A 17,670-nucleotide genomic window follows, 5' to 3' on the forward strand; every position below is an offset into this window, starting at 1 on the left:
GCATAATTGTTATCCGTTAATCATTTTTAAGGGGGTGAGGACTGGTTTAAATTATAATTTAAAAACTAATCAAGGGAGAGGGTGAGGATATAAGAAGTTACCACCTAGGAAAGCACACATAGCACGGAGGCGTTGACAAGCTTTATAATTTTAGAGTCTTTGGAACCGTGCCGTAGAACAAGGAATTAATTGAGGTACAGCTATGGGGAATAAATTTAGAGAAGAGTTTGTGGATTCAACTGTGGAGGAGAAGAGGTTGAAGGAAAATAGGAATCATGAAAAATATTGGTATCGTTGGGGTCCATATTTGAGTGAGCGGAGCTGGGCTACGGTGCGTGAAGATTACTCGTACAATGGTGATGCTTGGTCACATTTTCCCTTTGAGCATGCCAATGCAAGAGTCTTTAGATGGGGGGAAGATGGATTATTCGGTGTCTCTGATAATAAACAATTCGTTTGTACCAATGTTGCGTTATGGAATGGTAAAGATTGTAGATTGAAGGAGAGGCTGTTTGGTTTGACCAATTCTCAGGGGAATCATGGTGAAGACGTAAAGGAATTGTACTATTATTTGGACAATACGCCAACTCATTCGTACATGAAAGCACTGTATAAGTATCCATTCAAGAAAGCCTTCCCCTATGAGCAAATTATTGAAGAGAATGGTAAAAGAGGATTTAACGATAAGGAATTTGAGATATACGAAATTGATGGTCTATATCAGGAAAAGGAAACTGGCGACAGTCCGTATTTTGATGTTTTTTACGAAATGGCTAAAGGCGATGATAACCCAGATGATTTAAACTTCAGATTAACCATTTATAACAGAAGCAAAAAAGATTCTGGGGAACTATATGTATCACCGCAGATTTTTTTTAGAAATACTTGGGCATGGCAGGGAAATAAGGAAAAGCCCATTTTAAAAAGGGATGATAAAGCAACGAATTTAGTTCATGTTGCTCATGAAAAGTACGGTCACCGTCAAATTGTGTTTCAACCTTCTCCTGGTTTATTCACTGAAAATTCAGATGAGCAAAGTGATGTGGATGATATTGATCCTTCATTACTTTTCACTGAAAATGAACCAAATCTAGTGAAATTATTTGATAATGAGAAAAATCCATCAGAATTTTGTAAAGACGCTTTTGAAGAGTATTTAGTTAATGGTAAGGAAGACGCGGTCAATCCAGATAATGAAGGCACAAAAGCTTGCGCAGTTTATCATTTCAAGAATGTTCCTCCAGGAGAATACGTGACGGTAAGATATAAATTCACCAACGACTTTGAGTCCAGTATCTTCCATACTGACGATTCGGCCGTTATTGATGAAGATAAATTTGACACCACTTTTGATAACCGTGCAGAAGAGGCTGATAACTTCTACTGGAGAATCACCCCATTGCCCATAAGTGACGAACTCAAAAAAATCCAAAGGCAGGCCTTTGCTGGATTATTATGGACGAAACAGTTTTACAATTTGACTTTTGATGCGTGGTATAATGGTGATTCAAGTATTAAACCATCACCACCACCAAATAGAGCTAATGGAAGAAATAAGAATTGGAAGCATTTATATATTGAAGATATTCTTTCAATGCCTGATAAATGGGAATATCCATTTTTCGCATCGTGGGATACTGCGTTCCATTGTATTCCATTTGCGATGATTGATCCAGATTTTGCCAAAAGACAATTGGATCTTTTGACAAGAGAATGGTATATGCATCCAAATGGTCAAATCCCAGCGTACGAGTGGAATTTCAATGACGTTAACCCACCAGTACACGCTTGGGCAGTCTTTCGTGTTTATAAAACTGAGAGAAATTTATTTGGTCGTGAAGATAGGGTATTTTTGGAACGTGTCTTTCAAAAATTGCTGTTGAATTTTACTTGGTGGGTTAACCGTAAAGATTCTGATGGGAACAATGTGTTTGAAGGTGGATTCTTAGGTTTAGATAATATTGGTATTTTCAATAGAAGTGAACCACTACCTACTGGCGGTAAATTGGAGCAGGCCGACTCTACTGGTTGGATGGCCTTCTTCTGTTTACAAATGTTGAACATTGCTCTGGAATTGGCCAAAGAAAATCCTGTTTATGAAGATATTGCATCAAAATTCTTCGAGCACTTTATTTTGATTAGTGACTCGATGTCGTTTGAATATTTAATTGACAATACCGGTGAAAGTTGCCAAAAAATTATCAAACAAAATTTATGGAACGAAAGGGATCAGTTTTATTACGATGCAATTTCTTGGGGCGGCCCAAATAGAGAACAAATACCGGTCAGATCGCTTGTGGGATTGATTCCATTATACGCAGCTATGACTTTAGAACCAAAATTACTAGATCAGTTTCCTAGTTTCAAAAAAAGAGTCAATTGGTTCATTGATAATAGACCTGAAATCGTTGACAGAAATATAGCTTCAATGACCAAAAGGGGAGTTGGTGAAAGAATGCTTCTATCCCTTGTCAATGAAGATAGACTGAAAGCTATTTTAAGTCGTATGCTTGATGAAACAGAGTTTCTGTCACCCTATGGTATAAGATCCTTATCGAAATATCATGAAGAGCATCCCTTTGAAATGAATGTTCATGGAGAACAATACATTGTTAAGTATTTACCTGGTGAATCCGATTCTGGAATGTTTGGCGGAAATTCCAACTGGAGAGGGCCTATTTGGTTTGCAACAAGTTTTTTAATTATTGAATCTCTGCAAAGATTCTATTTGTACTATGGCTCCGAGTTTAAAGTCGAATGTCCAACAGGATCTGGAGATTATTTAAATTTGGCTGAAGTCGCAGAGGAACTGGGTTGTCGCATGATACATTTATTTGTCCCTGATGAAAATGGGGAACGTGCTATCAATTACGGTGAATACGCAACATTCTTATCGACTGATGAGCATTTCAAGGACTTGATTCCTTTCTACGAGTACTTCGATGGTGATACTGGTAGAGGCTTAGGAGCATCTCATCAATGTGGCTGGACCGCTTTGGTAGCTAAATGGATTAGTGACGTGGGCGTTTCCTGTGTTAGACTGCCACGAACGGCTCGTTCTTCCTCAAATGCTGCTTCAAGAGGGTCAACTCCATTTCCCGAAGAGAGCAATACAAATAGAATAAGAAGAATGGCTAGACGTAAAAGTGCAAAATCATTGATTAATTTTACAGCTGCAGTCTTAGACTTAACCGAGGAAGAAAAACAACAATACAGAATCGGTGCGGCCAATTCGGGCTTAACACCACAAACAAGTGGAACTTCTAATAAACGGGAGGAAGAAATAGATGAAGACTTGGATAATAAATCTATTTTAGATTCAAAAAATCCTCATAAGTCAGAGTCAAAAATAATTAGTTCACTCAAGTCGAAGATGAGAAAATTCAAATTCGGTGAGAAAGATGCAAGTGAGGAGCGTGAATCTGAATTAACCTAAACATGATTGCTTTGTCCAAATTACTTAAATCTTTGTTTACTTATTCCCTCTGCTTACATATATTATATAAAGTTATTAATATATTATCATAACAAGTTTTATTTTCCCCGCGCTTTATCTAAACTTAGAGAAAAGCACCAAAAGGATTAGCAATATCAAAACCGCGATGATTGCATAACTTATAAACTTGTTTGCGACCAATCGTCTACTCATAGTCTTCAAAGTCCTTATGCTCTTATCAACATAAGAGTCTGCCTGAAACAAGGTGTTTCTGGAATTTTCTAACGTTTCTCTCTGCGACCTGAGATCCATCATTATTTGGGATCCAATACCCTCTGTTTCTGACGCAATCCTCGTTGCATCCCTCAGTTTATCCCCGGAGCTCGCCAAGAGACTATGATTAGACAACAATTGTTGCCTTTGCTCATCATTCAAAGTTGAAGGTACTGAATCGGACATATCACCAAACAACATATCCCTATCTCTAGAATCAATCAACTTTTGCAAGGGCTGCTTCAACGCTGTTTGCACTTGTTTCTTGTACTCTCTTATCTTTGCCTTGTGAACTGCACGCTCCTGAGAGTCACGCACACTATTGTTAACCTCAATTTCCATTTGATCCAAGAGGTCAAAGAGTTCTTCCTGCTGCTGTTCAACCTGTTTCAGCACCGCATTTCGTTGAGGCAATGGTTCGCTGCCAGCGTTGTTAAGGCTAGAGCGGGCCTGCTCCAATGTAACCTTGAACTCGGATTCATATGATGACAATAAGGTGCTCATATTCAGGATTTTTAACCCTCTTTATCAATCCTTTGGGTCGAGAGTCTGCCATTGAGATTCATCTCCATCCTCATTTACTTCCCCTTTAGCCACGCTCAATACTGTGTCTTCCTTCCGTGCCCCATGACATTTGCTGTCCGGAGTCTTTTAACGCCAAATACAATCCGTTGAAGCTGATTCTAAGTCTGAAGGCTTAGTGGGTTCAGATAACATCAATTATGCCACTGATCCAAACCATATAGCATCTTTCAGCACTCTGATTTTTACCTGTAAACTTCATTCTGCATCCAAATCTCTATGTCATCGCTTTTGCAGAAACAGCGATAAAGCGGCTTTAGACAAAAACGATAAAAATGTATAAAAAATAAAGAAAAGTCTGCGACCGAGGAATTAGACGTTAAATCTTCCAATTGAACGGAATAGACTGTAATTTGGGGTTAACTCGAGTGGCAACAAACCATGATCAGGACTTCTTCCATATTTTGCTTCAGAAATGCACTGAGGCTCTGCAAGCCGAACAATATGGTAACGGGCGTAAGAGCGATGCCAAGATCAACACTTCTAACCAATTTTACGGGGAGGGCATCTTTCAGCTCTTCAAGAATATCATACCACGGTGATCTACATAGGCCTAGACCCGGGGAGGAATTGCATGTTACGTTCATTCTAAAAGATGGAACGCAAAAGAAGTATGAGGTTTGCGAAGGCGACACATTATTGGATATAGCCCAGGGACACAACCTGGACATGGAAGGCGCCTGCGGAGGCTCATGTGCATGCTCTACCTGTCATGTTATTGTGGATCCGGAGTACTACGATGCACTACCAGAGCCCGACGACGACGAGAACGATATGCTGGATTTGGCCTACGGGCTGACGGAAACCAGTAGACTCGGATGCCAAATCAAGATGACAAAGGACATTGACGGTATCAGAGTGGCATTACCGGCGATGACCAGAAATGTCAAGTCCAATGACTTCAACTAAGCGCACCAATTGTCATTACGCACGCACCTGTAAATAGCCCGCGACGTAAAATCAAATGCATTCATTGGTACCTTCCATGCCATATTGGCAGCTGTTAGCCCAATGCTATTCTTGTCAAAGACTTTCACACCGCGTAATAGCTGAAGTCTTCTTCTTTGATGTATAGTTAAAAGCGGTTGATTCTAGTTTCGTTTATTGTGATCTATACAATAGCTTTTAGTATGGTGGAAAGTCGCCCGGTGTTTTTATCTTTGTTTACATTTTGAGAATAATACCAATTATCAGAAAGGATGAGCATTTTTAAAGAGCAATCAAGATTGCATATTCGTGAAACTCTTCAAAATATATTCTGAACTCCACTTCCTAAAGTTTTACTCAGTGGGTTTCATTTCTGAGATAGATACAGCTGAATTTGTGGTTGTTTACGGTGCCGCCGTCACTACTCTGAAACAAGCTTGAAACCCGCAAATAAGCACAACTGCCACTACATGTATAAAAGGGATGCACAACCATTCGAGAATACCGTCGATCTCATTTAATAATGCAAGTGGGTCGAAAGGAAGGGAGTACCCACAGGTAAAGCGTCCTAGGTTATCGTCACCAATGTTGCAGGACCTCACAAATCAGATGCACACCGCGCGTGTGTCTCACAGGAACTCAACAGATGTCACACAAAGTGCAAGACTTATGAATAAGTACGTATTTGGAGATGCTGCGGCTATTGAAGAAGTTAAAAAAAGAGAAAGAAAAATCTTAAAGGATATATTGCATTTCAAAAATGCAATTTCTGAAATCGAGAAGGAAACTTCACAGATTCGAGAAACGCAACTACCTGATCTCCAGTATTCTATGTCAAAGAGGTTCACTATCTGTAATGAGATCAGGAAAGAGATAACGAAGCTGGATTCACAGATACAGTTGAAGGACAGGGAAGTTGATTTACAGAGGAAAAACGAAGAAATGGCCAAATCAAATCTGGCTAAAAAATTCTCAATAGAAGTGCAAGAGCTTGAAAATCAATTAAAGAAAATACTAGATGATGAAAATGCGCAATGGAACAGTAAAATCCTGGAATTAGAAAACTTGAAACCAGATAAAGAAATTGCATACGAGATAAAACAGTTGAAAGAAGAACTGAGTAAAGTTACAGAAGAGCTAAATACCTTGAGACTGAGGAATGAAGAAAAGTATTGCAAGTATGACGAGGAGCTGAATGAGAAATTCAAAAACTTTCAAGGTTCAAAAAAAATAGCTATGGATAGCCTTACTGATGAGCAGAAGCAATTGAAGGATCGAGGAAAAAAGCTTGAACTGGAGCGCGAAACCTTACTGAATGAAATGAGTGAATTGGATAACATCACCAAAGAGGTAGTTGAAAAAATATCAGGTATTAAGACATCATCAACCGAGATCCTGGCTCAAAACAAACCCTCTAAAGAGAAATTAGATCTCATAGAGAGGCAGCATAAATTAGCAAAGGAAGAATTCGAGATAGTCAAAGAGATTGCTCAACAGAAGGAAATTTATTATAATGCCAAGTTCGATAAGATGGAGCAAGAACAACTCAGACGACGCAGGCTGGAGAATTCAATTGATGAGTTAACGGGCAAAGTAAGAAGGTTTGCATATATCTTAAATGATACTGAGACTTCAACGAGATATTCGGTCGATTATGCTGGAAAAACATTACGAGATATATCCAATGAGAAAACTTATACCTTTACGAGAATTATACCCTCTTCACTGATGTTAGAAAATGATTTGCTAATGCAGGAGTATCATATGTATCATGAAATGTGTTTACAGAAAGGGTATAATTTTAACCTAATTTCTGTGAGTGAAGTTCCTTCTGAATCTTTTAGAATCGCCGTGGTAGACTATGTCAATTCCAAATGCCATGAGAGTCATCAAATCCATTTACAATACGTATTCTTGTCAGAAGAAATGCCATCACAAGATATGCTTTTGAAAACCGGTCATGAGCTCGACAATGAAATCAAACTGAAAATAGAGCAGGACTCCTTAGAGCTGGATTCTACCCGCATAGAACTTATGGGGGACCTTAAAAACTTATCATCCATCATCAATGACCGTAATCAAACTTTAATGTCTGGAATTGGCGTTTTGAAATTTCAACTTTTGAGAAAGGATGACTTGCTTGGCAGACCAGTAAACTTTTATTTCATGGAGATAAATGACAAAAAGATGATGAAGACATTGGATGACTCCGTAGCGTCAAATCAACTGACGAGTTCTCCAATCGGCCTAATCTTCAACAAGTTACTATCGGACACAAAGTCATTCTTCTTGTTTCATATTGACCAAACAAAGGAGAATGAAGCACTACTTGAAGTATCTGGAAATCTAAGGAAACTGAAAAATTTCAGGATAAAATCAAATGATAAAAATAGACTTTTATAAAATCTTCCAAAGATACCGTGGTTTTATTTAAAGTTTAATACTTGCATTATAGCATTTCTTCGAAGTATTTTATTATTATTTTGTATTTTTACACATGTTTGTGAATGCAATTATCATGCTCTATTTAAATGTGAGAATGATTATGGATATATTATAAATTTAGTCCTCTGTTAAAATATCCTTTATCAGCCAATTCAATTCTTCTCTAGTACCAATATTACGCTCATCCAATGGTGTGAAAGTTGGTCTATCTTCAGAAAAATCGGCAAGGTCATCAATACTACTGTTAGTTACAACGAGCTCATCATCGTTTAAAAGTCCCACTGCTGGTAAACTAACAAACGCGCCGGTCGGCTCTACAAGGTTGGGGAATAAAGTGAAACAGTCGTAGAGATCTTCGTTAGTCAACGACATACTTTCTTTCTTAGCATAGGCCTCCTTTTCTGGAGAAACCTTTCCATCTTCCGCTACTGGCTCATAGAATCCGTTGTCACCGAGATCATAGTACTCTGAATATTTTTTCTGTCGATATCGTACTGTGTCAATTGCTGATTCAAGTATATTTTTCAAATAATTGTCCAAAGCCAAAGAAAGCAGCTCAACACAACCAGTGTCTACGGTACCAACTAAGCCATGTTCACGCGATATTCCCACCATTCTGAGAAATAAAGACTCAGTATCTGGTAAAGAATAACTATCGGTAGCGAGTGGTGCATTGAATCCATTCATTATGTCTTGTGACCACTCCAATGGTGTTTTTAAATTATTACTCTTGACTCTTTTCAGAGTCTCAGGATTTAATACAATCGGTATCTTTGGAATTGTATTTAACCTAGCTTGCAATACAGAACAAAGAACAAATCCCCTTTTACCGGCTTCTTTTGTAATAGATTTCAGTCTCTGCCGATCATTTACTGGTAACGACATTACTATCTTTTTATATGTTTCTATCTGTGAATTATGCTTATTGACCCTTTTTTTATTTGCCAGTGAACTGCCATTCCCAAACCCCCATGTTCCATCTGATAGGTTGCCCATTAATGGAGAATCTTTCAGGGAATTCGCAAGAATCCCGAGCAGCAAGTGATTGTGCATTCGTATCAGCAAGGCCCTGCCACGCAGGGGGGCCTTCGATGCGTCTGCACTGGCACTCAGACTGATATTTGTGCTTGATCCATCAATAGGTGTGAAAAGTAAATCTAATTCGTTGCACAGCTCTTTTCTCGATAATTTTCCCAGTATGAACAAACTAATTACTTGTGCGTATTTTGTCCAGTTCTCTTTCCCCAGCAAGTCTGTAACCCCCCCAAGCAATGACTCCAAATCAATTCTCTGGTTAATAAGATCTGCATTAGTGGAGTTGGAAGTCTCTCCGGATTTTGATGCATTTATCGCAGCAGCGGGGCCATTTTGGCGCTTGTTGTGCATGCCACCTAATGTAGTACTCAATTCCTGCGAATCAATCCGAGCTAATTGACTAGCAGAGATCCCAGTAGCTTGAGATTTGACCATAGACATCCACAATATTTATATTGTTCCTTTAGCGATGGCGTTCAACCTTCTCTGTCACGTGTCAAGCGCCTTATCCTCTTAATCGTAATTGACTTTCTTGTATTGTTTTACACAAATATGGGCAAAATTGAAACGAAACGAGGGCCCGATAACAATTGTAGAAAATCCCTTTTGATAATTATAAACTGCTGCTACCTCCCAACGCCCTCTAATACCTTTCGTAGCTCCTTATGATACTCTCTTGCTATTGGTTAACTGTAGCGAACTTCAAGAGGGCCGAATTTTCAATTTTGACCTTTTCGCATTATTAGAACTTGTCCGTAAGTCATGATAGCAGTAATACGATAATGACAGTAAATGTCAGAGAACACTATTAGTGTATGATGGTATATAGTTACAAGCACTGGTAAAGGTGCATCAAGAATCCTTTTTAAATTGTGCCGCACTGATCGGCGACCTTAATTTCAGTTTTAATGAAGGTTTTTGAGGAACTGTGTATCTACGACCGCATTGTAATCCGACAGTGAACTTTGGTCTCGATAATGGGAACGCGATGGTGAGAATGACAAGGAAGAGACCCCAGAAGGAGGAAGCTGTCGTGCTGCAAGTTGGGCCTCAAGTCCTGCAATGTGTGCTTCATACCTTTGTGCTTCCCTTTCCTTGGAAGACTCAGCTTCCCGAACTCGCTGCTCAAGATCAAACATTCTTTTCGTCAAAGAGTGAATTTGCTTTTCCTTTTCTATAGCACTATCGACCAACTGAGTCTCTAAATTGGACACTTGTGTTTGTAATTGAACTGCATCCTGACTGAGTGTCTTCAGCTGTTGATATTTGCCATACAGTTTGTAGTAATTATCATAAAGAGCCTTTGAATGTTTCAATTCTTTGATTAGCTCGGATCTTGTGTGGCGATACTTCATTTTGTATGTCTCTTCTTGTTTTATATTCAAGTCGCGCTTCGTTTGAAGATTAGTGTTCATATCTGAGAGCAATCTGTCGTTTTTCTCCAATTGATCCAGAATGCTTAAGTACTCCTCTGTATAATCGAACTTAGTGGCAGTGACTTTCACAGGCGATGGGAATTTGCCCGGAATTTGCGAAGGTCGTACAGCATTCTTGATTCCGCCTTCGAATAATCGAGATATTATGGGATCATCTGCAAGTGGTGATTTGGCTACAATGCTGAAGTCGTCGTCGTCGTCGTCATGATATTTCTTCGATGGCCTGTCTTGATATCCCTTTCTCGCACCAAATGTGTCCGTGGGTTCCTTTCTCATTTGCGGTACTGGGTTTATGGGGTGGTCGATAAAAGGGCTGTTTTTGCGTCGATTATAGACGTCAATGTCCGCATCGACACCATCATCATCACTCAACTCAGGTAATAGTTCATACCGGTTGTAAAACGTTGGATCAAGACCTGATAAAGAAGTGGACCTAAGCCTTTCGGATCCCGCTTCTACTAATGGTTTATCAAATGTTCTATGAAGTCTTTGTCCTGTGAGATTTACGTTGTAATTAGTATCGTCCTGAGAAAACTCTCTGAACTTTCGCGATGGCGATATCCTAGATCCGAATAGTGCATCCATTGTCCATTTATATAGTCCACCGTAACCATTCTCTGTGCCATCTTGGGATGGCGTGTCGGCACTGGACCAAAGCATACGTTTTTGAATACTAATTGGCCTTTTTTGTTTTGTGGAGTATTTGTTTTGTTCTTCTGTGAGATATCGACTAATGAAAATTCGGTCTTAATAAAAACCACACCTAAAGATTAAACAAAAACAAACAATTTAGAGACCCATTTGAATGAGTGCTGTGGAAGCAGACACAGCAGCGAGATGTCTGTGGCTTGATGAAGATGGATTAGTAGTTTATTGTAATTTTAGAAGCCCAACTTACTGTGAGTTCAAGATAATGATCAAGAGTAAGTTGATTAAAGGGTGGCGGCATACGATTAAGAGAGAGAGCAGCATACGTTTCATAAACGATAAAGGTTCAGATGATTCAAAACATCTTTTCAAACTGCTATGGAGCCGCGATAAAACTCTTTACTGTGACTATATAGAGGTTAGCCGCGATGGGACAGCTGCTGTAACAACAGAAGAAATCATGACAGTAGCTTTCACCATATCCACATTCTACGTGATGTGGTCGCAGGGAATCATATGCCTGTGGGAGAAAATTTCAGGAAACCTTCACCTTTTCAATACGGGACACAACCGATATCTCGGCTACCTCACGCTGTACTCTAGCGCTTGCTCGAGTGCCTCTTTACTCAGATTCATCGACGAAACTATGTCATTATGGGCCATTGTACGCAAATATGATGAGACAACGAAGACTTCGTCTGCTTTTTTGAATACTTATTTATTGCCGGACTTTATATTGTTAACCACAACTATGTTACCAAAAGGCTTCTCTCAATATTACTTTGGTAAGGAATCGTATGTAACGGTAAGCAAGCCCGCCAATTTCTCTAATGTTGCCGCAACCAATCTTAGCTCATCTCAGCTTTGCTGTTCATGCGATATGTCGAACAGATCAATCATTCAATGGTACTTTAGCCCAAAAAAACCTTGGAAGGAGATCAAGCTGAATCATCGCCTTGATATGAGCCCCGAATTAGGGTTAGATGAAGATATAGAGCCTACGAGCTACATACAGAAACAACTCTCCATGGTAGACTTTCAACCAGCTGCCCCAGTATTAGAATTACAAAATGCATTTTTTCAGTAGCCTTGTTCGCGAAATTTTGCGTCGCGCCTTCTCCTCGTTTGGTAAAAAGGTGAAATTTTTCGTGTCAAAAAGTCACGAAGCATCGAAAAAGGTTCCGATGCGTCGTATTGCAGGGTTGGTAGGCTTGCCAATTCGAGGTTTTACTGTTTTAGGAACGACCAGGAAACGGCAATAGTCAACAAGTAATTTACTGGGCGTGAAATGTCTCTACCAGCGAAAAAAAAAGAAGAATGCACGTTTTGGGTTCCTCAGATCGCCTTGAGGGTAAAGGGAACCGTAGAGTAGCGCAGGCATTCTCGCATAAGCAAACACCAATTGCGGTGGGCTAGGACAATACTCGTTAGCTATACCAGAGGCGATGCACTGTCGAGATTTCGGTATTGGCGACAGACTGAAATTTTTGGCGTTGCATTGCTCATACCTCATGAGAACTGTCTAAACTCATCATGTTCTCAGGTTTTGGAGAAAAATAATTCGAGATTGATTCCTTTTATTGAGAGTTTTCGTTTTTTCGCAGCCTACATTCTGCACTGTTATGAAATTACTGTAAGGTGCTATTTCATATATAAGAACGAGAGTAATCCAATCTTAACTCAAGTTACTATAGGGAGAGAAGTCGAGTGAGAAAGTTGAGTCTCTTTTTAATCCCATCTCACTGAACTCTTCTAAATCTTCGCTGATTTACGAAACTATTGAACTTCATCATCCCCTGGTCACTCTGTCAAGTAATTCATTCCCTCTCAATTCCCTTCGTTGACCGCTTTATCATTTAAGCAACTCCACTCGTTAGAACAACTTCCTTTTTATAAAATAGTTTCGTTACCAAGGCCAACATGGTTGATTCAGAAGTTAAATTAGGTCTTCACATAACAGCAAAGCAAACGTACTATCCAATTGAATTATCGAACGCAGAACTATTGGCGCATTATGAGACTGCTCAGGAATATCACGAAGAGATTTCTGCAAGTGTACATGCGCTTTCACGTAAATTAAAACCTGATCCAAAATTAATTGATCAACAACCTGAAATGGTACCTTCTACCACCAGATATGCAATCGTGACATTTTTGTTCGAGTTATCCATAATGACTCGTGTAACCGATGGTATCTTTTTCCAAGCCGTGAGATTATATGATCGCTATTGTTCTAAGAGGGTTGTACTTGAAGATCAAGCAAAATTGGTAGTTGCTACATGTCTTTGGTTATCTGCCAAGACTTCTGGAGGTTGCAACCATATTATCAATAATGTTTCAATACCCACTGGTGGGAGATTTTATGGTCCAAATCCAAGAGCTCGTATTCCTAGATTAAGCGAGCTAGTTCATTATTGTGGCGGGACTGACGTATTTGATGAATCTATGTTTATGCAGATGGAAAGGCACATATTGGACACACTGACTTGGGATGTTTATGAGCCGAGTATTAATGATTACGTGTTAAATGTTGATGAGAATTGTTTGATACAATACGAATTATATAAAAGACAAATTGATCACAATAAGGAATATAACAGAAAACGGCAGTCACAAACATCTAACGACAGCGACGCTACTGTAGATGAACGGATTGCCAAATATGAAGAGGACGATGAAGACCGTAATCTTTTTGAGGACGAAGATGACGAAGACTTGAATATGAAAATAAGACTGATCAATTTGAAGAGATTTTTAATTGATCTTTCGACGTGGCAATATGATCTGCTCAGATTTGAGCTGTATGAAATATCTCAAGGAATTTTTTCCATTGTTAATAGATTTACTGGTGCGGACCAATGCCCTTTTTTAATGACACCTGCTCCATCTGCAACAAATCAGGCGCAAATGCTAAACATTTTCATAAATGCTATCGTAAAATCGCCTCAATCTCTGGTTGAGATATATAAAGAAAAGGATGGCATAATGGAATTCATAGCGCAGATCAAAAGTTATCAAGTCGAAATGCAAAAGAAAATACATCTGGCCTCTGCTATGGATCTCTCGAGAAGATCAGTTATCTCTAATGACGCTCGTTCTTACGATCACCATATTTCTATCCCATCACCAACCTACTCTCAGCACTACACCCCGATGAGAAACACAAGCACACAGTCTGACAACAGCGTATTCAGCTCGGTAGACCAGTCATCCCCGATAACGCCGCAGATGTGCAGCTTTGGTCAATACAAGAATGAGAGTGCATGTTGCAGCACATTGAGTGTCAACAGTATACAAAACAAAAGTTACAAAGAGAATAACAACGAATGTAACAAGGAAAATCAACTTCCAGGAACGCATCAGATTCTACCAAGGGCTAAATTCATAAATAATGGCATGTTCGTTTCGCCGAGTGGAACTTTCAATAGCGCAAATTCTAGCAACAGATCCTCCCTGGTATCTCTCGCCATTGGTAATATCAGCGTCGCTAATGCTAATTCCGCAAATATGTAGTACGATTGATAGATAACAAGTTCAATTATTCAATACCAAATTCAATTATTCATTATCAAATTCACTTAACTACATATATAAGTAACAAGAATATGTATTTGTTTTGAGTGGAAAGTCTGCATTCTCATCGCATAATACGAAACACGACTTTTACTATCTATTTTAAGAACCTGAACATATAAGAAACAAAGACTTATGGCACACCTGGGATAGATGATTAAGGCGCAAGTAAAGCAGCGGTATAATGGTTAACTTACTATCGCTCATTGTAATATTTGCTGTTAATGAAAGACTCTGTGCCGCAGATGGCGCCTCGAGTTTGCATGGGACATGGTCTTCAAAGTCAAATCAGGTGTTCACAGGTCCCGGTTTTTATGATCCAGTTGATGAATTGTTGATTGAGCCTTCACTCCCAGGAATCTCTTATTCTTTTACAGAAGATGGCTTCTTTGAAGAAGCAGCATACCAAGTTTCGTCAAATCCTGTGAATCCAAAATGTCCACAGGCGGCGCTCAATTTTCAACACGGTAGATACGAGGTATCAGATAGTGGACAATTAACATTGCATCCTATCGAGGTTGACGGGAGACAACTATACAGTGATCCATGCAGCGATAATGGAACCTCTACTTACGTTAGATATAATCAGACGGAAACTTTCCAGCGGTTCTTAGTGGAGCTGGACCCATATCATGGGATTTACAGATTGCAATTGTATCAAAGTGATGGTTCACCTATGCAGCCATTATATTTGGCGTATAGACCACCTCTCATGCTGCCCACAGTGACATTAAATCCTACGGCTTCCAACAGTGAAGAAGTTGCTTCGTCTACTTCGGTTCAAAATGATTCTCTGAGACAGCTTGTGAGAAGAGGCTTGGAAAACAGACACAAAACTAACGCCATCAGAAAATCTCCTGACAGCATTCTGAACTCTAATGTATTTTGGTACTTGTCAGCAGGCATGATAGGGGTTGGTTCGCTTATCTTTTTATCGTCATGAAGAAGCATAAGGCACACTTGGGCGGAAAGAAAGAGACATAAGTAGGTATAGAATAGTACGTAGATGATAACGCATACATAGCAAGGCTCTTCAACCCATTTTATTTGGTATATACGACACCTAAGGTGTCAGTTTCGTGTGTGCATCGTTCACGTGACGTACTCTTCGAGGCTTTTCCCGCGTCGTAGGCTGATCAACTCCTATAGATCAGCCATGTGGATTAGCCACATTTTAAGCATCGATCATAACTAGAACAAGACATAGGCGAGTTCACTTTAAATATCAGGAATACGATAGGATTATGTCTGTGAATACGACAACTGAGCTTGATGCTCTGATTTTAAAGGCTACAAGCGAAAGTATTCCTAATGGAGAGCTTGACCTGCCACCAGCTTTGGAGATATCTGATGTGTTAAGATCACGCCGGGTCTCTCCAAAGGATGGCATGCGGTGCTTGAAGAAAAGAGTAATGGCAACTGTTTCAAACCCGAACACGCAACTGTCAACATGGAAACTTATCGATATATGTATAAAAAACGGGGGGATTCCCTTTATAAAGGAAATATGTTCAAGGGAATTCATGGATACTATGGAAAACACTATCATCAAGGGTGACAAGAATGATGAGTTACAGGAGCTTGTTAGTGGCATGTTCTATGATCTCTACTTAGCATTTCATGGTGACTCACAGCTTAATTATGTGGCAAAAGTTCACGACAAACTTGTACGCAATGGGATACATTTCCCAGAGAAAAGTTCACAAGATGGTAAATCAGCTGTTATGTTTGACTCACGTACACCAGCAGACTGGGTAGACTCTGATGCTTGTATGATATGTTCCAAGAAATTTTCATTACTGACAAGACGACATCACTGTCGATCATGTGGAGGGGTTTTCTGCCAGGATCATTCGTCCAATTTCATTGTTTTACCTGACTTGGGTATTTATGAAGCAGTTAGGGTCTGTGATAACTGCTTTGAAGATTATAATATGAAAAAGGGGAGCGGTGGAAAAAAGAAGCATCATAGAAGTAAAAAGTCGAAGAGAAAGACATCGACATCAAGGGGCGTTGAAGATTATGAGGATGAAGAAATGGAAGATGATCTAAGGAAAGCAATTGAACTATCCCTGAAAGAATCACGGGGAAACGTGGAGCCGATTATTCCAATTATGGAGAGAACGGAACAGAAATCACAACCAAAGGTTTCCGAAGAACAGGAGGATCCTGATTTAAAAGCCGCTATTGAAGCTAGTCTAAGGGAAGCTGCGGAAGAGAAGAAACGTAGAGAGCACTTATCTCAGCCTCCGATGAAATTAAATTCGCCTGCATCTGCACCACCTTCAGTTTTAACATACAATCTAACCGCCACTGAGGAAGAAGACATACATCTTTTTGCATCCTTAGTCGAACGAATGAAAACTCAGTCTCCTGCGGAAATTCTAGAAAATAGCCAGCTGCAAGCATTGTATCAAAAAGTAATCAATACCAGGCCAAAGTTAAACGGCGCATTGAACGATGCAGTACAAAAATACAATATGTTAATGGATATGAATACAAAAATTTCAGATATCATGAATATTTACGATGAACTTTTAGAAAGGCAATTAAAAAATATAAACTTATCAGAACGCTATTCTCTTCCACAAGCGCCATCTGACCCGTACTTGTACTATCAAAAGGAAACTGCTATTGAATCAGCAACCGCACCAGTGCAAGCTTATCAAACGGATGGTGTCTCTACTGAGTCAAATAAAATACAGTACCAACCGCAGCAGCAATATCAATATCTGCAACCGCAGAGAGAGAGACTCGCGTCTTCGCTACCACAGCCAAAAGATCACCAATATAAAACTCATCCTCAGTTAACACATGAAAGCGAGATCCTGCCTCAATCGCCATATCCACCTCAAACCTTGGCCCAACAAAACAATCATGCCCAATCTCCCGTCCAAATGCAGCAGCAGCAGCAACAACCTTATTCAAATGAAATGCTTGAAGGACAGGCTGCTGCTGATCCTAGTCATCCTTCAATGAGTAGCGTACTCTCGGAGCCACCATATCCAATGACAGAGGAAGAAACATCAACACAAGAGCAATCACAGCGATCTAATGACGGTGCTCTGAATGGTGAGAAATATTCAACACAAAGGAGACTGTCCAATAGCAGACCTTATCCTTTGGAAGACGAGGACGGAAACAAAGTCACTCAACAGAGTGCTACCATAACAAATTTTGATTTTCCAACAGTTCCAATCAAAAAAGTAGTCGAACCACAACCATTGCATGACTTACCGAGTGTTTCTAGCGAATCTCAAGCGGTACCAACACAGTCTGAAGAACCACTTTTAATTGATTTGTGAAATGATGGAA

The 17,670-nt window shown here is 39.6% G+C and overlaps 10 protein-coding genes across 10 annotated transcripts; 7 read left to right on the plus strand and 3 right to left on the minus strand.

The window, feature by feature from the left end:
- Positions 1 to 202: 202 nt before the first annotated feature.
- On the plus strand, positions 203 to 3,436 carry HG535_0A06850 (uncharacterized protein; the record flags this gene model as incomplete). The annotated part of the gene is made up of 1 exon (XM_037286576.1): positions 203 to 3,436. The coding sequence occupies one exon, from the start codon at positions 203 to 205 to the stop codon at positions 3,434 to 3,436; it is 3,234 nt and encodes a 1,077-aa protein (XP_037142471.1).
- A 114-nt stretch (positions 3,437 to 3,550) lies between these two features.
- VTI1 (v-SNARE protein VTI1) lies at positions 3,551 to 4,213 on the minus strand (the record flags this gene model as incomplete). Its single annotated transcript, XM_037286577.1, has 1 exon — positions 3,551 to 4,213. The coding sequence occupies one exon, from the start codon at positions 4,211 to 4,213 to the stop codon at positions 3,551 to 3,553; it is 663 nt and encodes a 220-aa protein (XP_037142472.1).
- Positions 4,214 to 4,672: 459 nt separating this feature from the next.
- On the plus strand, positions 4,673 to 5,200 carry YAH1 (adrenodoxin; the record flags this gene model as incomplete). Its single annotated transcript, XM_037286578.1, has 1 exon — positions 4,673 to 5,200. The coding sequence occupies one exon, from the start codon at positions 4,673 to 4,675 to the stop codon at positions 5,198 to 5,200; it is 528 nt and encodes a 175-aa protein (XP_037142473.1).
- A 501-nt stretch (positions 5,201 to 5,701) lies between these two features.
- CIK1 (Cik1p) lies at positions 5,702 to 7,621 on the plus strand (the record flags this gene model as incomplete). The annotated part of the gene is made up of 1 exon (XM_037286579.1): positions 5,702 to 7,621. The coding sequence occupies one exon, from the start codon at positions 5,702 to 5,704 to the stop codon at positions 7,619 to 7,621; it is 1,920 nt and encodes a 639-aa protein (XP_037142474.1).
- A 159-nt stretch (positions 7,622 to 7,780) lies between these two features.
- On the minus strand, positions 7,781 to 9,139 carry HFI1 (Hfi1p; the record flags this gene model as incomplete). The annotated part of the gene is made up of 1 exon (XM_037286580.1): positions 7,781 to 9,139. One exon carries the CDS (start codon positions 9,137 to 9,139, stop codon positions 7,781 to 7,783), a length of 1,359 nt encoding a protein of 452 aa, XP_037142475.1.
- Positions 9,140 to 9,603: 464 nt separating this feature from the next.
- Positions 9,604 to 10,794, minus strand: BBP1 (Bbp1p; the record flags this gene model as incomplete). The annotated part of the gene is made up of 1 exon (XM_037286581.1): positions 9,604 to 10,794. One exon carries the CDS (start codon positions 10,792 to 10,794, stop codon positions 9,604 to 9,606), a length of 1,191 nt encoding a protein of 396 aa, XP_037142476.1.
- Positions 10,795 to 10,939: 145 nt separating this feature from the next.
- Positions 10,940 to 11,869, plus strand: HG535_0A06910 (uncharacterized protein; the record flags this gene model as incomplete). The annotated part of the gene is made up of 1 exon (XM_037286582.1): positions 10,940 to 11,869. One exon carries the CDS (start codon positions 10,940 to 10,942, stop codon positions 11,867 to 11,869), a length of 930 nt encoding a protein of 309 aa, XP_037142477.1.
- Positions 11,870 to 12,702: 833 nt separating this feature from the next.
- CLN1 (cyclin CLN1) lies at positions 12,703 to 14,295 on the plus strand (the record flags this gene model as incomplete). Its single annotated transcript, XM_037286583.1, has 1 exon — positions 12,703 to 14,295. The coding sequence occupies one exon, from the start codon at positions 12,703 to 12,705 to the stop codon at positions 14,293 to 14,295; it is 1,593 nt and encodes a 530-aa protein (XP_037142478.1).
- Positions 14,296 to 14,539: 244 nt separating this feature from the next.
- ROT1 (Rot1p) lies at positions 14,540 to 15,298 on the plus strand (the record flags this gene model as incomplete). Its single annotated transcript, XM_037286584.1, has 1 exon — positions 14,540 to 15,298. The coding sequence occupies one exon, from the start codon at positions 14,540 to 14,542 to the stop codon at positions 15,296 to 15,298; it is 759 nt and encodes a 252-aa protein (XP_037142479.1).
- Positions 15,299 to 15,599: 301 nt separating this feature from the next.
- VPS27 (ESCRT-0 subunit protein VPS27) lies at positions 15,600 to 17,660 on the plus strand (the record flags this gene model as incomplete). The annotated part of the gene is made up of 1 exon (XM_037286585.1): positions 15,600 to 17,660. The coding sequence occupies one exon, from the start codon at positions 15,600 to 15,602 to the stop codon at positions 17,658 to 17,660; it is 2,061 nt and encodes a 686-aa protein (XP_037142480.1).
- Between the last annotated feature and the right edge of the window lie 10 nt (positions 17,661 to 17,670).

This window comes from Zygotorulaspora mrakii, chromosome 1 (genome assembly GCF_013402915.1).
Source record: "Zygotorulaspora mrakii chromosome 1, complete sequence".
Classification (NCBI taxonomy): Eukaryota; Fungi; Ascomycota; class Saccharomycetes; order Saccharomycetales; family Saccharomycetaceae; genus Zygotorulaspora; species Zygotorulaspora mrakii.